The sequence below is a fragment of the Zeus faber genome (genome assembly GCF_960531495.2).
Source record: "Zeus faber genome assembly, chromosome: 7".
NCBI lineage: Eukaryota > Metazoa > Chordata > Actinopteri > Zeiformes > Zeidae > Zeus > Zeus faber.
The window spans coordinates 21,746,552-21,765,797 of NC_137203.1; the positions used below are offsets into that span (position 1 = coordinate 21,746,552).

The window sequence follows — 19,246 nt, forward strand, 5'->3', positions numbered from 1 at the left end:
GAAGAGGGGGGGGGGATAAATAAGAGGCAGAAGTTAATCCTGAGATGGTTTCAATTTTTCCGTCTGATTGACCAATTCCCCCGTCCCATCTGTGTGATAATGCGGGCCCCCATCACCGGCCACAGAGGGCCAACATCCTGGGGAAAGAATGACGGGGACACTCCTGAGAGTCCAGAAGGAGATGGAGGAGGTGGTGGAGGAGGATCAAAACAGGCGGTGGGGCTGGGGGAGGAATTTCGGTTCCATTGCCCCCTGATTGTTTTCATTTTCTTTGCATTCCACCGTCTGATGATAAGTGGACCTTGGCATTGTTAGCCCACAGTAAGGCAAACACACTGTCACACACACCGCCCGGCCTCCCCCCTCCCCTTCCACCTCCCTCCCTCCCTCTCTCTGTCCCTCCTTCCACCTCCCTCCTCCCCCTCTTCTTCTGGAATTCAGCGACCTTGCGAGTCAGTCCCCTCCCGCTGCTTCTGCTCTGCTGGAGAGTCTGCCGGGACCGCTGAAACTTCCAACCGGAGCCGGGGAAGGAGAGAGAGAGACGCTTCCCCCCCGACTTCACCCCTCTCTGACGTCTCTCGGGAGCCCTCACCTGTCCGGCTTCCTCCACCCCCACCCCCACCCGCACCCACCTCAACACCACCCACGGCCATCGCCCGTCTCGTTTCATCCGTCTGCTCCCCTGCACCTGTCGGGACTCGTCGGCCAGGTAAGGAGGAGCCTCCGGCCGGCTGACCGGAGCTGCCGGGGGGTTTAGGTGTACCCCCTGAGTCCGTTCATTCGGCTTGAATTGGATTGCTGGTTTGGTTTATCCCTCTATCTCTTTCTCTCTCTCTCTCTCTCTCTCTCTCTATCTCTATCTCTCTCTCTCTGTCTGTCTCTCTCTCTGTCTCTCTCTCTCTCTCTCTCTCTGTCTGTCTCCCTCTCTGTCTCTCTTTCTCGCTCTCTATCTCTCCCAAATGCCTACCCCCTAAACCCCCTCCAATCCCCTCCCACTCTCTCTCTCGCTCTCTCTCTCCCTCCCTGCATCTCTGTCTAGCCCAGTCCCAAGTCTAAGTGTGGGTGACGCCGTGGATTTCCAGAAACTCCCCCCCCAATACTTCTGCTTTTGGAGTGAGGGTGAGTTATTAACGACCAGGAGGCCTGGGGAACGGCAATAAGCAATCCGGGGGAGAAGGGGTGACGTGGAGTTGCTTGTGCAGGATTATCAGAGCAGTACATCACCATCACTCGGATCGTGCACTTGGATAAAGGGAGGAACAGAGCTCACGCTGACGGTGGGGAAAACGCCAGAAGGAAACCCCCCTTCCCCAGGTTGGAACTCCCGTTAAAACAAACAAAACAAGAGGAGCCGAGGCGGCCGGAGGAGCAGAGAGCATGAAGGGCCAGACCGTGGTGTTGTCTGTGGCTCTGCTGGCCCTGGGCTGCGTGCTGCTGCTGCCCGGCGGAGGGGAGAGCGCCGGGGGGGTATTGTCTCGCAAGCACCCCGGGGGAGAGGGGGAGGCCGGCGTCGCGGCGGGAGGAGACGGAGGAAGTCTGGCCGACGCGCCGGGGGGCACTGGGAACGCTGGGAGGACCAAGAGGCACACGCAGGAGGCTGCACTGGCAGGTATGAGGAGACATGGGAGGGTGCTTTGCATGGATATGTAGAGGGTAAGAAGGGAATTGCAAATTATGTATGTGTCGATGACATGACGCGCTTTTTTTGTTTGTTGTGTCTAAATCACTTATCATTCAAATAATCTAGACACGAAGACATGTGTACGATAGAAACAAATATCTATGGATCTCAGCCTGAAAAGTTCATTCATTTCGGGAGTTTTGTGGCTGAACAGTCTCAAAATGTCAGGCGGTGCAACCGTGTTTTAGGCAGTGAAAAGGCCTGCAAGGCTTGACTTGTGGTTGTACATTTTTAACAAATTAATAAATTATGTCAAAAATCGAACAAACCCAACTATTTGTTAACTTAATAGGCATACGTGAATAAACAATATACATTTTTTTATAAATGAAAAAAGGATAGGGGCATGCATCTCAATATATTTATTTACTAATTAACACATTTTTTACTCCTCTTTAAAAACCAAATTTCTCGTTTGCCCACTACATAAAAGTGAACTTTTTTGTTATTATTTGGGCAGGGCTTGGACACACATGCTGCGCTATATCCACACACACACACACACACACACACACACACACACACACACACACACACACACACACACACACACACACACACACACACACACACACACACACACACACACACACACACACACCTCCATCTTCAACCAGTTCAGCATAGATGGTCGTTTCCAGATGCTCACATGTCTAATCCTGCTTCCCCTGAGAGAAATTGGTCTATTCGGCTCAGATCGATCTGGTCCTGATTCTCTTTAACCAAGAAAGGACAGGCCTCTTTGCACTCAAGAGCTCAGTGATTCATACCCCGTACAGTCCACATTCATGGTAAAAAGGGTGGGTTCTCAAGATGGCCGAAATTAACTGTTCCTCTCAGAGAAAGATCTCAGCTGCACCCTATTTCACTCTCAGGACTGAGATCTGGTGGACAGCCCTCTAATTTCTTAATGAATCCAATTAAAGAGTGAGTCAGCATCGCATCATATTAAGAGAGGAACTTATCATTTAGGGTTGTAAAGATGGTGAGCGGATACATTGGGCGCGGTGTCTGGATGAGACTCCGTATCATTAAACTGTGGCTAATAGAGTCCAACTGGTGGAAAGGCAGAGTGGTGTTTTCCATACAAGCCTCCTAATGAGACTAGCACTTGCGCCCAGACAACCTCAGAGACAACCTCTGCTGAGTTTACCACCGAAAATCAACCCGTCGTCTGGATTCTTCCGCGGTCGTGACGGAGCAGCACAGGAATGAATCCGCGGCTTGATGTTTATCGCGTCGTCCCACATGTAAACGAGACGGTTAAAAAAAAACGATTCAAGTTTTGCAACCTCCATTTTAACACCTCTGTGCCACCGTGAGAGTCAGAAAACGGAGTCACACCCAATGGCTTTTATACAGCTCCGGGCCGAGTGAGGCGGGCGCCGGAGGAAGGCAAGAAGAAGAAGAAGGACAAAAAGAAAAACAAGGAGCCCAAAGACCCCAACGCCACCAAGAAGCCCAAAACAGACAAGAAGGGGAAGAAGAAGGACAAGGTTCCCAAGACCACGACCACGACGCTCCCGCCCACCACCACAGGTGAGGGCCGTGCCCGAGGGAGCGCAGTGTCATTTCCCACATAATGCTCTGCCCGTCTGACTGCTGGTGTCTTTCGTGTGTTTAGCCATCCCCACGGAACCCCCCACAGAAGCTGAACCCTACCCAGACTACCCATACCCTGACAGTGGTGAGTTGCACACACACACACACACACACACACACACGAACACACACACGCATGCTTTATACACACAGTCAAACTCTATCTCTCTTGACAGATGACTACTGGAAGCCAGATGAGGAGGGGGAGCCCACAGACCCTGTGACTGACACGGACGACGACTACTGGAAGTGGGATTATCCAACAACCCAAGCCACACCAGAACGAGGACCGAAACCGGAGCCGGAACAAGAGCCAGAGCCGGAACCAGAGCCAGAGCCTGAGCCTGAGCCTGAGCCTGAGCCTGAGCCTGAGCCTGAGCCTGAGCCTGAGCCTGAGCCTGAGCCGGAGCCGGAGCCGGAGCCGGAGCCGGAGCCGGAGCCGGAGCCGGAGCCGGAACCGGAGCTGGAGCCGGATTACATGGTCACCTACCCTCCGTATGATGACTACTGGAAGCCGGAGGAGGAGGACACGGCGACCGGGGTGCCCGACTTGTACGACGACTACTGGAAGGGTGTGGACCCGACGCCCGCAGACCCAGAGGTGGACGGGAAGCCTGGTACCGACGACGACGACTACTGGGACACAAAGTGTACGTTTGATTAAGATATTTCCTACTGGTGTTTTCCTGTTGAACCTAAACCACCACATATGGCAGCACGGACATGTGAAAGGTCACTAGCTCCTTCCCAGCATCCACCCACACGAGTTAACACAGTGACTTAGCTATTGTGACGTGGGAAATAATGTCTCATTTTGTGATTTTGTGATGTGAGATCCACCCCAAGCTGCTGCTTTCCGCACTGGGTCGCTCCTTATGGGATGGAGATCGTACGTCCTCCGTACAGAGGGTTTCCGTGACGCTCTTCACACTTGTAGTTTTCCTCTCGCTCAACTCATTTTCGTCTTCCATGTGTTGCTACATTCCGAGGTCTCTTGGTCGGGCGCCACATTCTCCTGTGACCCGCGACTTTGTCATCTGTTTTTGTAACCCCCCCCCCCCCCCCCCCCCCCTTGTTTTGTTTTAGTTGAGGTACCAGAGAGCCTTCCATTCCCGGACGGGAAAGAGATCAGCCCTGAAATAGTCATCGAGACCGTCACAGGTAAGAGAAACCGTGCAACTGAATTAAAGGTCACAACCAAATTCAAGCCAGTTATCCATTTGATATTTAGGAAATATATGAACGGGATTTGAGAATCTTCACGCTGATTGAATATCCACCCCATCCTTGGTGCGGGTGCTGATTCACAGCCACTTCTGACACATGGAAAGAATATTACACTTCCCTTCATGAGCTAACCTGCCCTAGTTTAGCTTTTTTTTTTTTTTTTTTTTTTTAAGAGGTCTGGAAGTGGGCGGGTCAGCTCGGTTTTCCACATCGTCAACAATAGTTTTCATAGTTTGGTTTTGGGGCTAAAAAAACCTTTTAATACCATTCCGGTTACTCTGTTATTTCTCTTAAATGTGAATTAAACTTTTTTTTTTTTTTACTGCCGGAGTTACAATGGCACGCTGGGGCACTGCCGTGTCGTTTGCTTGAAACCCAATTAGAGATTTGGCGGCAGCGGTCGAAAGAAGGAATGTCAATGGCGCTTACTAGTTTGGGTATTATTGTACAATTTAAGAGAGATCAAACCGTATAATCATGTAAAAAAAAAAAAGGTCTAAATGATATTTCATGTGTGCTGAGTTGGCGCTTCTCAGAGGGTCCGTGAGTCATCTCTGCATCTGTAAATCCTTTTTCTCGCAGACGAGCCCACGGCGGCCCCTTCACCCTACGAGGAATCCTGGTATGACGACTATGACGACTATGGACCGAGTGCGTGCACAAACTCACACAAATACCCACAAATATACAAATTTGAAAACAAAGACCCCTGATAGTTATGCCATAACAAACACATGGATGGATAATAATCCCCCGAGATCACAATCAAATGAAAATGACGCTACGCCGGGAGGTTCTGAATCAAAGCTGTTCGGTCTTAATTGTCATGAAAGTTTCCACTAACAAAATGTACTGTAGGAAAAAGAAGGGGAAAAAAAGGACCCAATCACGGCGAGGATGCTGTAAAGCCAATTATTTTTGATTTCTGATTGCTTGAATTACCATCCAATCCAATAATACTGTACCCGAGTATTTGTCTTTTCTTGTGTCTGATTTTTTTTTTTTTTTTTTCATTTTCTTATTATTTTTTTGACCAGGGAGAAAGGAAGACGAGAAGGAGAGAGCGCGGCTGGAGAAAGAAAGTCAGAGAGAGCGGGAGCGGGAAGAGAGAGGTAAGGCGAGCCAGATGTGGTCATTTTTTCTGCTTGCGTAATACTACAAAGTGCGGCCATACCTCTGTGACTGTTTCGCGTATCGTTTGGTCGATTCTCGAAAAGAAAGAACAATGGAGTGTGACGACCTCTTCTGGTTTTTCGCAACCGTGACCTACGCTCGCACAATAGAAGAAAACCCAGATGGTCTGAGATACGCTGCAAACATTTGGCGATGGGCCCTCGACTCTGGATATGTTTGTTATAAACTGCGCAGCGGGCCCACAAGTACGGCATGGTTTAGTGCCGAAGCGTAAGAGGTTTGAAAGGCCACGAGGACTGGGCAGATGCAGAGCCAGGGAGGTCAATCAGGGAACGTTACGCAAAGGGGACATTCTGATGGAGAGCGTGAGGGAAGACGGCGGGGCGAAATGAATGTAGCTGTGCAGAAACGACTCAAAGGGGAATCAGAAACCTGAACTATTCGGATCGGATCCGGCGGCTTCCGCCAAGTGTTCTGCTCTGCGGGGAAACGCTGTCGGCTCAGCTCGGTGATACATGACATCGCCAGGACGGGTGTCAATAGGGTATATCCTGTGTATCGCACTTCGCCGGTCATTGGGTTTAAGGTAGACTTAAAGGTTTCTCGAGTTCGACAGTTCTTTTGTGTGGCAACGAGCACTGAACTGTAACAGAGCCAGAGGTCTCGCTGCATATTATGTATATTAACACTTATTGCTTCTGGCACCTTCAACGCGAGCCATGATCCACATCACTGCGTCACAAAGTACATTTTGTCATAGTCGGTTGTATTGTTTTAACTTACGCAAATGTACCCAAGTGCAATTTTACATTGTCTGTCTTCGATTTACCTCTTCAAAACAAAGTTTGATCAATAGATACTTTAGGCTGTGAAGAACAAATGACATCTTTATCACTGCAATCTGGCGCTCTCGGTCCTCCTGAGGCACATATTCAGTACACAGGTTGCACATTATGCTGAATTCCTAGACTGTTTTTAGAAACAGATGGATGATCTAGGAAAATATAAGACGGACTGTTTTTGATTAAAGCTGTTTTTTTTTTTTTCTGATTTCTCATCCAGAGAGAGCACAGAGACTGAAAGAGGCGGAGGAGCGGGCCAGGAACCGACCACGTGTCTTCAAGGAGCCGAAGAGTAATGTCAAACTCCACATTCAAAATCTGGAGCCCTGAATTAAAGTGTTTATGCAATCCTCATGGTATTAACTACTTCATCTGCATTGTGTGTGTGTGTGCGTGTGTGTGTGTGCGTGTGTGTGTGCGTGTGTGTGTGTGTGTGTGCGCGCATGCGTGAATGGCAGAATGCCCTCCCCTGGGGATGGAGTCCCATAAGATCGAGCCAGACCAGATAATGGCCTCCTCCGTGTCTCAGTATCGCTTTGCACCTCAGAGGGCACGCCTTAACATGCAGGTACGCAACAGCAAGCTCCACCCACACACACACACACACACACACACACACACACACACACACACACACGCGCATGCACACGTATGCACGCACACACCTCCTTTGGTCCTGTATACATGCGGAACACACACTCTACAGCCCTGACTTATACACAGTACTACCATTAACACTAACTACTGGCCAAGTGCCTGGAAAATAATCACTGTGGGTAGAGTCAGTCATTTCCTCTGGATGCTTTGGCAGCCGGAGTTCAGTCAGAAGGATTATTTCCAAATCCACTTGTTGCTCGCTAGTTACCTTTCTGCTTCTTCGCTAAAATGCCAGTTACACTGTAACTGCCCCTCACAATATAGCATTTATGATAGATAGAGAGATATTTACTACACAAACCCCCGATAAATGCCAATAACCATGAGGCTGAATCCAGTGTTTTAAACACACATTTAAACGTGCATCTGGTCCAAAGAAGGAGGTCAAAGCTCAGGATGAAGCAACAGAACAGGGCAAGGTGTTTGCTGTCAGGGCGTTTCGGTTTTGAGGGCGACCCGACCGCGGCGGCACCCCGCCGCCTTTAGCGATACCCACTGAACGTCCCACGCTCAAAACCCCAAATCTGCCTCCCGTGGTCTCCCAGGGCTCCGAGGACGAGGACAGCTTGCGAGGGGGAGCCTGGTGCGCCAACTCGGAGGACAAGGTCCACTGGCTGGAGATCGACGCACGGAGAGAGACGGAGTTCACTGGGGTCATCACGCAGGGACGGGACGCACACAACGAGTAAGGCCAAAACGAGGAATAAAAACACAAGCGCGCAGCGCCGATCCAGACATGTTGGCTCAGATGTCAGACAGCGGTTCGTAATCTCTCCTCAGGAGCGACTACGTCTCCTCGTACTACTTGGCCTTTAGCAACGACAGCAGCAGAGATTGGACTACCATCCACGATGGATACTCCGATTGGGTGAGTGGGTCCACCGCTTCCCTGCCACTCGTCCTGTGTCTCATTCCTCATTTTTCTCACGCGCATTACACTCTTCATTCTCCCTATCTTCTATTTCCCTCTTCCTGTTTTTCTGTTCCCAGTTGTTCTTTGGCAACAGCGACAAGGACACGCCGGTGATGAACCAGCTGGCCGAGCCTGTGGTCGCACGCTACATCAGGATCATCCCCCAGAGCTGGAACGGCAGTCTGTGCATGAGGGCCGAGGTGATGGGTTGCCCCCTGCCTGGTAGGCTGTGTGCACTCGCTCTCTCTCTCTCTCTCGCCCTCTCTCTCTTGCTCTCACACACACACACACACACACACAGATTACAAACGGGGTAAAATCTTCTCCTTTACCCTCGCAGATCCAGTCAGTCTTCACTACAGGCAAAATGAAGTGACTCCAGTGGATTACCTGAAATTCAAACACCACAGCTATTCTGACATGGTCTCAGTGAGTATTCCTGGGGAACCTGAGAAAAATTCCAGAGAAAAATGTTTTTTGTTTTTTTCTTCACCAAAGATGCTAGAATAAATTTCTGTTAAATAATCAAAAAAAACACATCTGGAACATCTGGAAGTCAGAATAGGAGAGCCGATGACATTTGTAAACTATTATCTACAGGAGTTGAGTGAAATAGAATATTAAAACTCAAAGTTAAAACTCCCCTTTGTGTGAAGCACATACCGCATAAAACAATTTTTAAAAATTATAAATTGAAAGGATCGTTGTCTAAGTTATCAAGATTTTATTTGTCATATTTATAACATTATAATTACATTATTATATTTAGCCACCAGTAGGTGCGAGTCGTGATGTTTGCTCTCCACAGTGCTCGAGCGCTATTGAAGTGAAGCACTTCAATGGAATGAAGCTTTTATTTCCTTAATTGTTTAGCTGATGAAGTCTGTGAAGGACGAATGCCCGAACATCACCAGTATCTACAGCCTGGGACGCAGCTCCAAGGGTCTGGACATCATGGCCATGGTCATATCTGGCAACCCAGCGGAGCATGAAATAGGTGGGAATGCGTTCATTTCACCTGCCCTGACGGATATCTTATCAGAACTGGTGTGTCTGAATGCTCTGCTACATTGCGTACTGCGTTTGGTAGAACCTTGTTTTGCTTTTCTCCACAGGGGAACCGGAATTCCGCTTCACGGCGGGTCTCCACGGCAACGAAGCGGTTGGCCGCGAGATGATCCTACTTTTCATGCAGTACCTGTGCAAGGAGTACAAAGACAGAAACCCTAGAGCCCAGCGGCTGGTGGAGGGAACACGCATCCACCTGGTGCCCTCGCTCAACCCCGATGGACACGAGCGAGCCTTCCAAGTGGTCGGTGACACCCTTTCTGTTTTACAGGGAGAACTAAAGAATCATTATGTATAGTATCTTTCATAGTCTAGGCTTGAGTCGTTGGTTCTGGTTCTTCCATGCAGGGATCCGAGTTGAGCTCATGGATGACAGGACACTTCACTGAGGACGGCCACGACATCTTCCAGAACTTCCCAGACCTGAACAACTTCCTGTGGGATGCTGAAGATAAAGGAATGGTGCCCAAGGTCACCCCTAATCACCACGTGCCCATACCGGAGAGCATGGCCTACAACAACTCGGTAAAAGTGTGTTATTGTATGTCTGCATCAGAACAACCCGTTTAAAAAAAACCCCCTAAGCTCTGATGGTTTCTCCTCCTGTGTTGCTCCAGATCGCTGTGGAGACCAGAGCCATCATTTCATGGATGGAAAGCCATCCATTTGTGTTGGGCGCAAACTTTCAGGGCGGGGAGAGAATTGTGGCCTACCCTTATGACAACTTTCGGCTAAACAAGGCCCCTGAGAAACAGACGCCCCACAGCCGCAAGAAGAGACAGTAGGCCTGACTCTCTTCACCTCTGTCTTTTCCAGCTCCTTTGTCATTCCTGCTTTTCACTTTGTGTTAGGGTAAGGGTTGATTATCTCAAAGACCTTCACGAGACCTTTCCAAACCAACCCCTTTCTCACAGATACGAGGATGAGAGCTACGATGTGTCCGATTGGGGGAGAGGCTACCACGAAGAGCCGGAGGAGGACTGGAGAGACAGAGGCTACGCACCCCAGGAGCCCGAGGAGGACACGAGGGGCCGGGGGTACGAGCACCACGAGGACTGGGGCAACAGGGGGTACGCGCCCGAGGAGGAGTGGCCCGGACAGGGCTACGACCAGGACCACGGCTACGGCCACAGCCAAGGCCACAGGGAGGAGGAGGAGGACAACCAAGGGAGGGGAAGCGACAGCTACCAGTACGCCGACTCCGAAGACGAGCCTCGGGTGACGGCCGATGAGTCTCTTTTCAGGTGGCTGGCCATTTCCTACGCCTCCACACACTTGACCCTGACCAACACCTACCACGGCTCCTGCCACGGCCACGATTTCGCGGGTGGGCTCGGAATAATCAACCGCGCCAAATGGAAGCCCACCACCGGCAGTAAGTACAGCACCGGGAAATCAAGAGACACCCTAAATCAGATCTCATTCAATCTGAGAGCCTCCTGTTTAAAAGACACAATCTTTTTATGTTTCATGTATTTATTAGTGGTGGGCAGTCATTTTTCTCTGAATAGGTTATATTTTAATGGTAGAGAGAGGAAGGTTTTAAAGGCATAAAATACATTAGCACATACAGTCATGGCACTGGCAAAAGGAAAAATTTGCATCAAACCGGCCAAGGCACCTCAGGTTGGAAATCACTGCTCATTGCACATTGGTTATCAATTTAGGGGCCACACTGGCAGCATGGAGGCAATATAAAAAGATATAATCTGAAAACCATTTGTGGCAGTTTTGCCGACCACACACCAACCAGGTGGCATTTTCCAGGACATTTGGCACAGAGACACAGGCGACGGTGTTGTAAAGACACCAGTTTATTGTAGAGTGGAGGTCAGTTGGAATAAGCCGGGGAGCAGATGGACATGGGTCATGACGAGGGCTCCTCTCCTGAGTGAGTGTGGGGATGGGGGTTTTACCTGCTGCCCGTGAGACCAACCAGCGAGCAACAGGTATGCAGCCACACTGATCCTGGATCCCCAATTACCTAGACCCAGGTCAGGTGTGGCTGCTCAAACCACACCAGCCATTATTCAACACAACAATACATATTACACAAAAGCTTGTTATTCATATACACTCATACTCATAACACAAATGCAGCCCCATTATGTTACAAACATTCTAGTAAGGATAGTTTGCATTTAACCTTTAACTGCTGATAGCGTTGCTGTGTTGTTGGAAAGCCCCGCCTAAGTGATAACACTTTTTAGGGTCCTCCTTGGCAAGAGAATGTTTGGGAAACACTGATCTTAACCAGTCAGTCCTTAAAAAGTAGATATCACAGCACACCCTGCTGGACAAATGTGTGAGGTGCAGTCTCTGAAGATGTGTGTGTGTGTGTGTGTGTGTGTGTTTCCTTCTCTGTAGGTATGAATGACTTCAGCTACCTGCACACCAACTGTCTGGAGCTGTCCATTTACCTGGGATGCGATAAGTTCCCTCATCAGAGTGAACTGGCGTACGAGTGGGAGAAAAACAGGGAAGCCATGCTGATCTTTATGGAACAGGTCAGTATTTCTTTTTTTTTGTGCCTTTCTATCATTTACCAAAAATCAATTGGCAAAGCGGTGAGAATATTATTTGATATAATTAAGAATAAAAAATAAAAACAATATTTTGGCCATTGAATAGTTATTGATTATAACCTATATTTACTGTAGCCTTTTACTAGAGAACCTCTATTTAAGACTGTATTAAGTCTTTCGAAGGAGCTGCAGACACCCTGGAATAACTATTCAGACATCATGGTTGGATGTGACTGATTCCTCTTCCCTCTCAACAAGGTCCACCGTGGTATTCGGGGCATCGTGAAGGACCAGGAGGGAAACCCCATCGCAAATGCCACAGTGTCCGTAGAGGGAGTCAACCATGATGTGACCACAGGTAAAACCACACCAATGAGGTCCAGAAAACAAAAAAAAGGCGCAACTCTACCAAGGACTTAGTAAATAACTCTTAGAGGAGACAGTCTATCACCAGCACACAGCAAAAAAAAATATCATTGACTTTCTCGCTGCTCGTAGCTCCAACCGGGGATTACTGGCGCCTGCTGAACCCAGGGGAGTACCAGGTGACGGTGCGAGCCGACGGCTTCACCCCCTTGACCAAGCTCTGCGTGGTGGGCTATGAGTCGGGAGCCACCACATGCAGCTTCAACCTGGCAAAGTCCAACTGGGACCGCATCAAACAGGTGAGCGTGAGACCTCTAAAGTTCACCGATGATGAAAAATACACAAAGCATGTCACATGAGGGATTTCCTTCCCCATAGACTTTTGCCCAGTAAATTCTTCTGGTGAAGCAAGATCATTTTCCCAAGGCGCTTCACTGTGGCCCAATAAATCTCGGCCAGATTCACTGTAAGATCTGTTCAAAAACCTGGGCTGGATGGTGGCGCCTGCAATTCTGAGTCCAAAATTTGTTGTCCAGGCCGACCTTGGCAGGTTCATATAAAAGCAGCTCACCAGCACCCTTTGAGCAAATCAAACTTGTTCAGATATTTGCCAGGGGTCTGCCAATACTGTCAACAGCATCCACCCTTAAAGGTGAAGAATCAGATTTGGAAATGGTATTAATCCTGCAAAAATCAAAACAAACTAGTAGCTCAGTCTTCTTTGGGTACTAAGTCGCGAGTCAGGCTCTGTTGCTGTGCTGTTGTACCATTTAGGTCACTTCCTGTCACTCTGTAGCTAGTACTTTTGCATGTAGACCCTCTAAGAATAGTGCTTGATAGGGTGCTACCCTCACCTATTTCACTTGTTTGTAAGGCTTTTCCTTTACAGTGTATAGCCCAGAAAATCTTGTCTGAAGCAGAGACACAATTACCGGAAACACCAGGACCTGTCATCTATGTGACAGTGTGCTTTCTGGTCGCACCACACCTTCATTCATGTTTGCACATTTCGTAATTCACTCTTGCAACCTCAAACCCTAATCGGACTCCTAAACTTTCAGTATCAGCCGAAACAGACGCAATCCAAAACCTTTACAGCGTTGGATTAGCCTTAATAGACCTGTTAGTTCGTTGACGTGGGAATAAAGACTAATAATAATAATTGAATCTTTATGCATGAAAGACATCTAATGATTTGTAAAAGAAATAAAAGGTAGACAATTAAGTAGTGTCTATTTAATATCTGACATTTGATATGAACCTTGGCAGATTTTTGTAATGGGAAATTCTGACATACCATTTTAGGTTTATATAAACCAAATAGTATTGGTCGATCCCTATGTTTAAATATCTGCCCTACTGCTATCCTTTCCTTTGCGCAGAACAAATTATTGGCTGGATTGTTTCATTTCAAGTGTGATTCATTTGTTTCACTTGACAATCACAACCGAAATAGACATCTTTCGCTGCTATTCCTTAGCCTTTGCGTTGATTTCTGGACAAGGTTTTTCAGATAAACAATCCTCCTCTTACCAATCTACCCCCAGATCATGGCCCTGTACGGCGACAAGCCGATCCGCCTGCTCAGCCACGGTAACCGTAGACCACAACAAAACCGGGTCGTCAGCAGCAACAGGCACGTGGTCGCCAGCAACAGCGGCAGCACTTCGCTGGATCCAGAAGCCCGTCGTCTGCGGCTCCGGAGGCTCAGAATAGCCCGACTCCGTCGCCTGAGGCAACAGAAACTGATGCAGTCGACGACCACGTTACCTCCGACAACCACAACAGCCGCCTTCACAGAGAGCACCACCTCCTGGTACAATCCGTGGTTCATAGAAGAAGGACAATCGTCAACGCTGGATTATGAGTACAAAATTGATGACTATTAAACAATACACACACAGTGTTTTAATACACTCCAGGCATTTATCCTTCCACTTGTAGTTCTTACAAGTAATTGTGTCAATTTAAAACTGAGATCACCTGATCTATGTATAATCTGCAAATTATTGAAAGATAGTTTGTCCAAATTCAAAGTCAATTTTTACAATTTTGGTTGCCCTGGTAAGACAAGGCTATTGCACATCTGTGAAATTTAAAGTTGTTTTGTTATTATAACCACTTAAATCAATGGTACCATTTGAGTCCGAAACTCAACACTGCATTATTATGATTCATGACACAGGATTCCATATTGAATGTATTTGGGCTTAATTGAGAGATATTTATGCATATCGCATATTGAAAATAAAAGATGCCATCTATTTTTTACTTTACTAATCAAGAAAAAAAATCATTGTTTGTATTTTTACATTATTTTTGACAGCGAGAAAACTTTTTACAGCATAAACTGAGTCACGAAAGATCTAGAAAAGTTTATTAGTGAGAAAATCCATGCTCCTCGGTACAGGAGGAACAAGCAATTTGTTGTTATAAAAGGCTTCTTTATAATGCACCGTGTCTTTTCTTCTTGATCCACTTCGTCAACTGATTAAAAAAAAAAAAAAATCTCTCCTCAGAAGGTTTCATTATATATATATATATATATATACATATATATAAAAACAATGTGTACATAGTGCTTTGAATAATTACTGATATGGTTCATAGTGATATTGTGCCGTTAGTCATCACAACTATCTTCTAGTCAAGGCAGCAGAGTTGAATATATAAGAGCAGTGTCCGAATAAGTGATTTTCCAATATGATATGAGTAATGTCCATCATCCATGTAGCCGCCGACCTGTGGCTAGGTCTCAGTGGCTGATGTTCATCTCACTTTCATCGTCATCGTCGCCGGAGAAGGCGGAGAAACTGATTGGCTCACACTTGAGCGTGCGTAGGTTAATCAGACATGCCATCTGGGTCGAGCTGAACTCGGGAACAGTCACGAGAAGAACCTCCTGACCCTCAGGACCTGGAGGATAATGGGAAGCAGATTGAACAAGAACAGAAAGATTATTACAAAGTGGCATGGTTGGAATTGTTGGAATCCAGTCGTACATATTTATATAATAGATTAGATAATATATAATTTTAAGCACTGACTGACCGGTTAGGACTCTGTAATCGAATGACGGTGCGCTGCCACTGAAGTACACATGAGGACACTCCTCTATAATGAAAGGGTCTTTCTGGTAAAATGGGTAACATCCTAAGAAGGAAAATGTTGTTATTTGAACAAACTAGAAATCAGAACAAAAAAAACCCAAAAACAAACAAACGGGGAAAAACTGATGCACTGCTCAAACCAACCCAGGGTATCCGGGGCCGTGGGGGCGAGGTGCCTGAGTCGTAGCGTGGCCTCCAGAATGTCCAGGTGGCTCTCCATGCTACTGTACTTGTGGATGTCAGACACATTCTGACCAGAGGTGCCCAAGAACCTTTAAGTTGGGGAAATAGAAAGTCAAGACGTGAACGTATCGACAAACTACATGCACAGAGACGGCAAAACAATGTGCTAGAAAAGAGCGTGTCTCACCTCACCCCGTCAACGTCGGCCTGGTACGGGTTGGAGGCCAGCTGCAGCGTGGGGTAAACATTGGACAGGGGGAACATGCAGCGGTGGAGGGGCTGCTGCGGAAGGGTGTAGTTGGTGGGGTCGTACTGCCCTGGCATCACATCCACTGGCACAGATGCCTGGAGAGACGACGAGAGAAAGGAAATGTGATCACAGGGATTTTAAAGACACTCTGGTTGGAAACATTCCCCCCCCCCCCAAAATAAATAAATAAGATAAAAGGCTATCTGTTTGTTATCTCAGACGCAGCACTTCTAGGGTGCATTAAGATGATACAAGTATTGACAGAACTAGGACGGCCTGAGTGAGGAATTCCACACAACTGCCTTGTAATTTTTTTGTGATGCCAGAAATGTGACACTATAAAAAGTAATGTTTTAGAGGGATAGATAATAAAAAATAAGCAATTTCAAAATGCCTGCCTGGGCTTAGATAACTTGTGATTAGCATTTACCATTATGGTGTACCTTATTTTACTGTCATTGTTGTTTATCTTAATTAACAATTAATATTAATTGAATAACCAAAAAATATTATCAAGAGATAATGAAAATAATTGTTGTTGCAGACAAACTTACCACCAGCTGATGTAGCAACTCATCCAACAGACGCATAGCCTCCACACTGCCGGCCTGGTTCTTCTTTGTAAGATACTTGGCCTGTGGACCCAGAAGGTGTTTAAAAGGGACTTTCTCTGACATTGTTCCACCGACCTTTGTCATTTATGATTGTTTCCATAGACAGGGCGCAAATTAAAATGTTATTTATTGGTTGTGGAAATTCATGTTGTGTCTCTTCGTATAGTGGATGACTACAAACACACCAAAACTCCTCAGTTGACTGACCAGCCTCTATTCTGTTTGCCACGATGGGCCAGTCTCCTAAACCTGTTTGTTAGAGATAGGAGGCGGAGCAGTCACCTTAGTGGACGCCTCTTTCTCCTGGGTGCTTTGGCTCAGGAGATTTCCGACCAGCAGGACCCTTGATACGGTTGCTGCTCCACTCTGCTCTCCCTGGTCACCCAGTTGACCCGTTACCATGTCGACCAACAGCTGGAGACCCAGCATGCTGTCAGCGTTACTACTGCCGAGGCCCAGCCCCGAGGCCAGGAGCACAAACCTAAACAAAGTCATAGAAGTTTGGCATAATTTCATTGCAAGAAAATTGCATCCGAATGTGAGTGAATGTGTGTTTAGGTGATACTTACTTGTCACAATCAAGGGTAGGTCTTGTTTTCTGCAAGGGAAGGTCAGCTGTGCAAAAGTCCTCCACTGTGAACTTCCCATCATTTTTTTCTGCCCCATATATAGCAATGACACTACCTGAGACGGGGAGGGGAAGAAGAAGAAGAAGAAGAAGAAGAAGAAGAAGAAGAAGAAGGAAAAAAAAAAAAAAAAAAAAAAAAAGAGAGAGATTGGGTAAGTTGACACGTGTATTCCCAAATTAATGTCTTTAGCAGCACAAAGTAGATGAATACCGCATTTCACAGTTCCAGACACTGAGAGGGAGAAGTCTGACCGGTGACACATTTGTCTTTGTCGATGTTGCCCTCCAGCTTGATCCGCTGAAGCTCATCCTCCAGAATCAGCTCATCTGTATCACAGATGTACTTGTCACGTGCGGGCTGAGGCAGGAGGTTGTGCTTCGGGACAAACACAGACAGAAGTAAACACATGGGAGACATGTCAATCCCCACGGCGACGACAATAGAGTGATAAGTGTTGCGTAGTTTTGAATGCAGATAAGCTTGAGGCATGAGCAACACTGCTCACCTCCTCACTGATTTCTTTCAGAATGGACGGCTGCAATTCCATATGCTTAAACAGGGTTCCCACAATGCAACACTGCTCCCCCGTCTTCAGATCACACAGCTTTTGGATGCATACATCTGCTCCTGCGAACGGATACAGAGTGAAGATGCACAGACAAATAGGAGGGTAAGAAATAAGCCTGACATTTTTTGAATATTAACAATGATCAATGTGTGGTTTTGGCTGTATTTGCTGGAAACTTACCCCATTTCTGCTGGGCCCTTTCTGCAAGCAAAGGGCTCATTTGCATCAGTCTTGCTGCATAAATGTGTGCATACTGGCGATTGAAGTTTCGTTCTCCCAGGCCAAAGCGCTCAGAGCGGGACGTGTAGGCCAGCTGCACTCTCTCAAATACCGGCCCCTGGCCCTCGGAGGCCGGTCGGCAAAGTAGGGACGAACCCTCTCTTTGGGCACTTAGGTCAGAGAACATGTCTGGATGAAGAAATAACGAGACTTTATGAGGAATATGCGTATACAGGTATCCGAGAGTTCAATCTAATACTTTATACAGCCCTTTTAAGAGACATTTTAACTACATTTAAGACTGTTTTTATAAAAATCTATTACCCTTATTCAATAAAGTATAGAGGTAAGTATATAGAGTATATAAAGTATATTTAGTAGAGTGCAGAGGTAAGCAATGGAGAGAAAGAGTTTATTTAGTTATTGGAACAAGGTTCTTTAGGTGGCCACATAAGGGATTGTGTACTGGAATATACCATTACTTCTTCCCTCAGCGAACAGGTAAATCCTAGGATTTTCTTGGACTGCACTCTACAGGTAAGCATAAAGCGAGTTGGATTCATCTACAATAAGCATTTCTCACCCAAACAGGTGCAGCAGTGTAGACTGAGGGTTTCATAACGTCAGATATCAGAATCAGAACCGTCTTCATTGCCAAGAAAGTTTACACAAACAAGGAATTTGTCTTGGTGTTTGGTGCATAACAACAGCAATAAACATAGGACGAGGGATCTTTGACTGACGCAAGACTGACGCAAGACTGATGCAAGACTGATGCAAGGGCTGATGATTTAAAAGAAAAAGATAGATGACTCAAATGAGACAACATAATTACAGGTATATTTAAATGAAGACCTCATCAATTCAAATTTGAATACTATCTAATGATGACAATGATGACTTAGGTGACGTAATTTTTGTCAAGGCATTCTAATGCTTTTGGAGGACACCCTGGAATAGCTGTTATGAGCGCGTTGCCCTTTTGTTCACGCACCTTGATGACACTTGACGAGCGGCTCATACAGGTTCAAGCTCGGGCTGGAATGAATGACGCAAGGTTTGGGTTTTTGGCTTCTGTGGATTCCAAGCGCTCGAGATGAAATACATGTGTAAATGACGTACCTCGGTGGTAAATACTCTCACTTCGGGCGTCAACTGATGTTGTTCCCTGGCTGTGGGCACCGCTGTACTGTCAGAGGAAATAGGACGACGTCAAGACTCCCGCGGAAAAGAGCCCTCGTCCGGTCGCACGGCGATGACGTCACGGACCGCGCTCGTCGCAGGCGTTATTCTGTCAGAATTGATATCATGACGGAATTAAAGGATTCCTGTCCGACTTCTATTCACGGCCCAAAAGTGCCAACCGCCTCTCCTGACTCTTGTTCGCCGTGCAATAAACCAACCGATTTTGGTTTTTGTACACCGATAAGTGACTTGTCAAGAACCCAATCTAGTGACTGTTTCATGTTCTCTGGTACTTGAGACTCAGTGGAAGTCATGTTTACCCCCCCACCCCAGAGAGTTGAACAATTCAATAATTTTAAATATTGGCCTATTAACCCAGTATTAAGTGAGGGCTTTTCGTTTGGATTCGTTCTCGTCAATGAATGATACCCTCACATCCCAAATCACAAGTCTGTAAAAATTCTTCTACGGCG

The 19,246-nt window shown here is 46.9% G+C and overlaps 2 protein-coding genes across 4 annotated transcripts; one reads left to right on the forward strand and one right to left on the reverse strand.

Moving 5' to 3' along the window:
* Positions 1 to 493: 493 nt before the first annotated feature.
* aebp1b (AE binding protein 1b) lies at positions 494 to 14,468 on the forward strand. Its single transcript, XM_080003928.1, has 23 exons — positions 494 to 709; positions 1,040 to 1,609; positions 3,044 to 3,220; positions 3,306 to 3,368; positions 3,460 to 3,933; positions 4,370 to 4,444; positions 5,093 to 5,161; positions 5,548 to 5,622; positions 6,707 to 6,778; positions 6,945 to 7,054; positions 7,689 to 7,828; positions 7,924 to 8,011; positions 8,134 to 8,278; positions 8,397 to 8,485; positions 8,930 to 9,053; positions 9,172 to 9,368; positions 9,473 to 9,649; positions 9,742 to 9,905; positions 10,039 to 10,499; positions 11,492 to 11,631; positions 11,908 to 12,007; positions 12,148 to 12,314; positions 13,563 to 14,468. Exons 2-23 carry the CDS (start codon positions 1,378 to 1,380, stop codon positions 13,902 to 13,904), a joined length of 3,681 nt encoding a protein of 1,226 aa, XP_079860054.1. The 5' UTR covers positions 494 to 709; positions 1,040 to 1,377; the 3' UTR covers positions 13,905 to 14,468.
* A 136-nt stretch (positions 14,469 to 14,604) lies between these two features.
* On the reverse strand, positions 14,605 to 18,791 carry pold2 (polymerase (DNA directed), delta 2, regulatory subunit). Of its 3 annotated transcripts, XM_080003930.1 has the most exons (12): positions 18,711 to 18,785; positions 18,583 to 18,626; positions 17,550 to 17,777; positions 17,307 to 17,428; positions 17,053 to 17,176; positions 16,742 to 16,856; positions 16,455 to 16,653; positions 16,113 to 16,193; positions 15,496 to 15,653; positions 15,270 to 15,397; positions 15,067 to 15,168; positions 14,605 to 14,931 (listed from the first exon to the last, which is right to left on the reverse strand). In XM_080003930.1, the coding sequence occupies exons 3-12, from the start codon at positions 17,773 to 17,775 to the stop codon at positions 14,771 to 14,773; spliced, it is 1,416 nt and encodes a 471-aa protein (XP_079860056.1). In that variant the 5' UTR covers positions 17,776 to 17,777; positions 18,583 to 18,626; positions 18,711 to 18,785; the 3' UTR covers positions 14,605 to 14,770. The 3 variants fall into 3 exon arrangements, with proteins under 3 accessions (XP_079860056.1, XP_079860057.1, XP_079860055.1); XM_080003931.1 differs by lacking the exon at positions 18,583 to 18,626 and having other exon boundaries at positions 18,711 to 18,791; XM_080003929.1 differs by having other exon boundaries at positions 18,583 to 18,772.
* Positions 18,792 to 19,246: the final 455 nt, after the last annotated feature.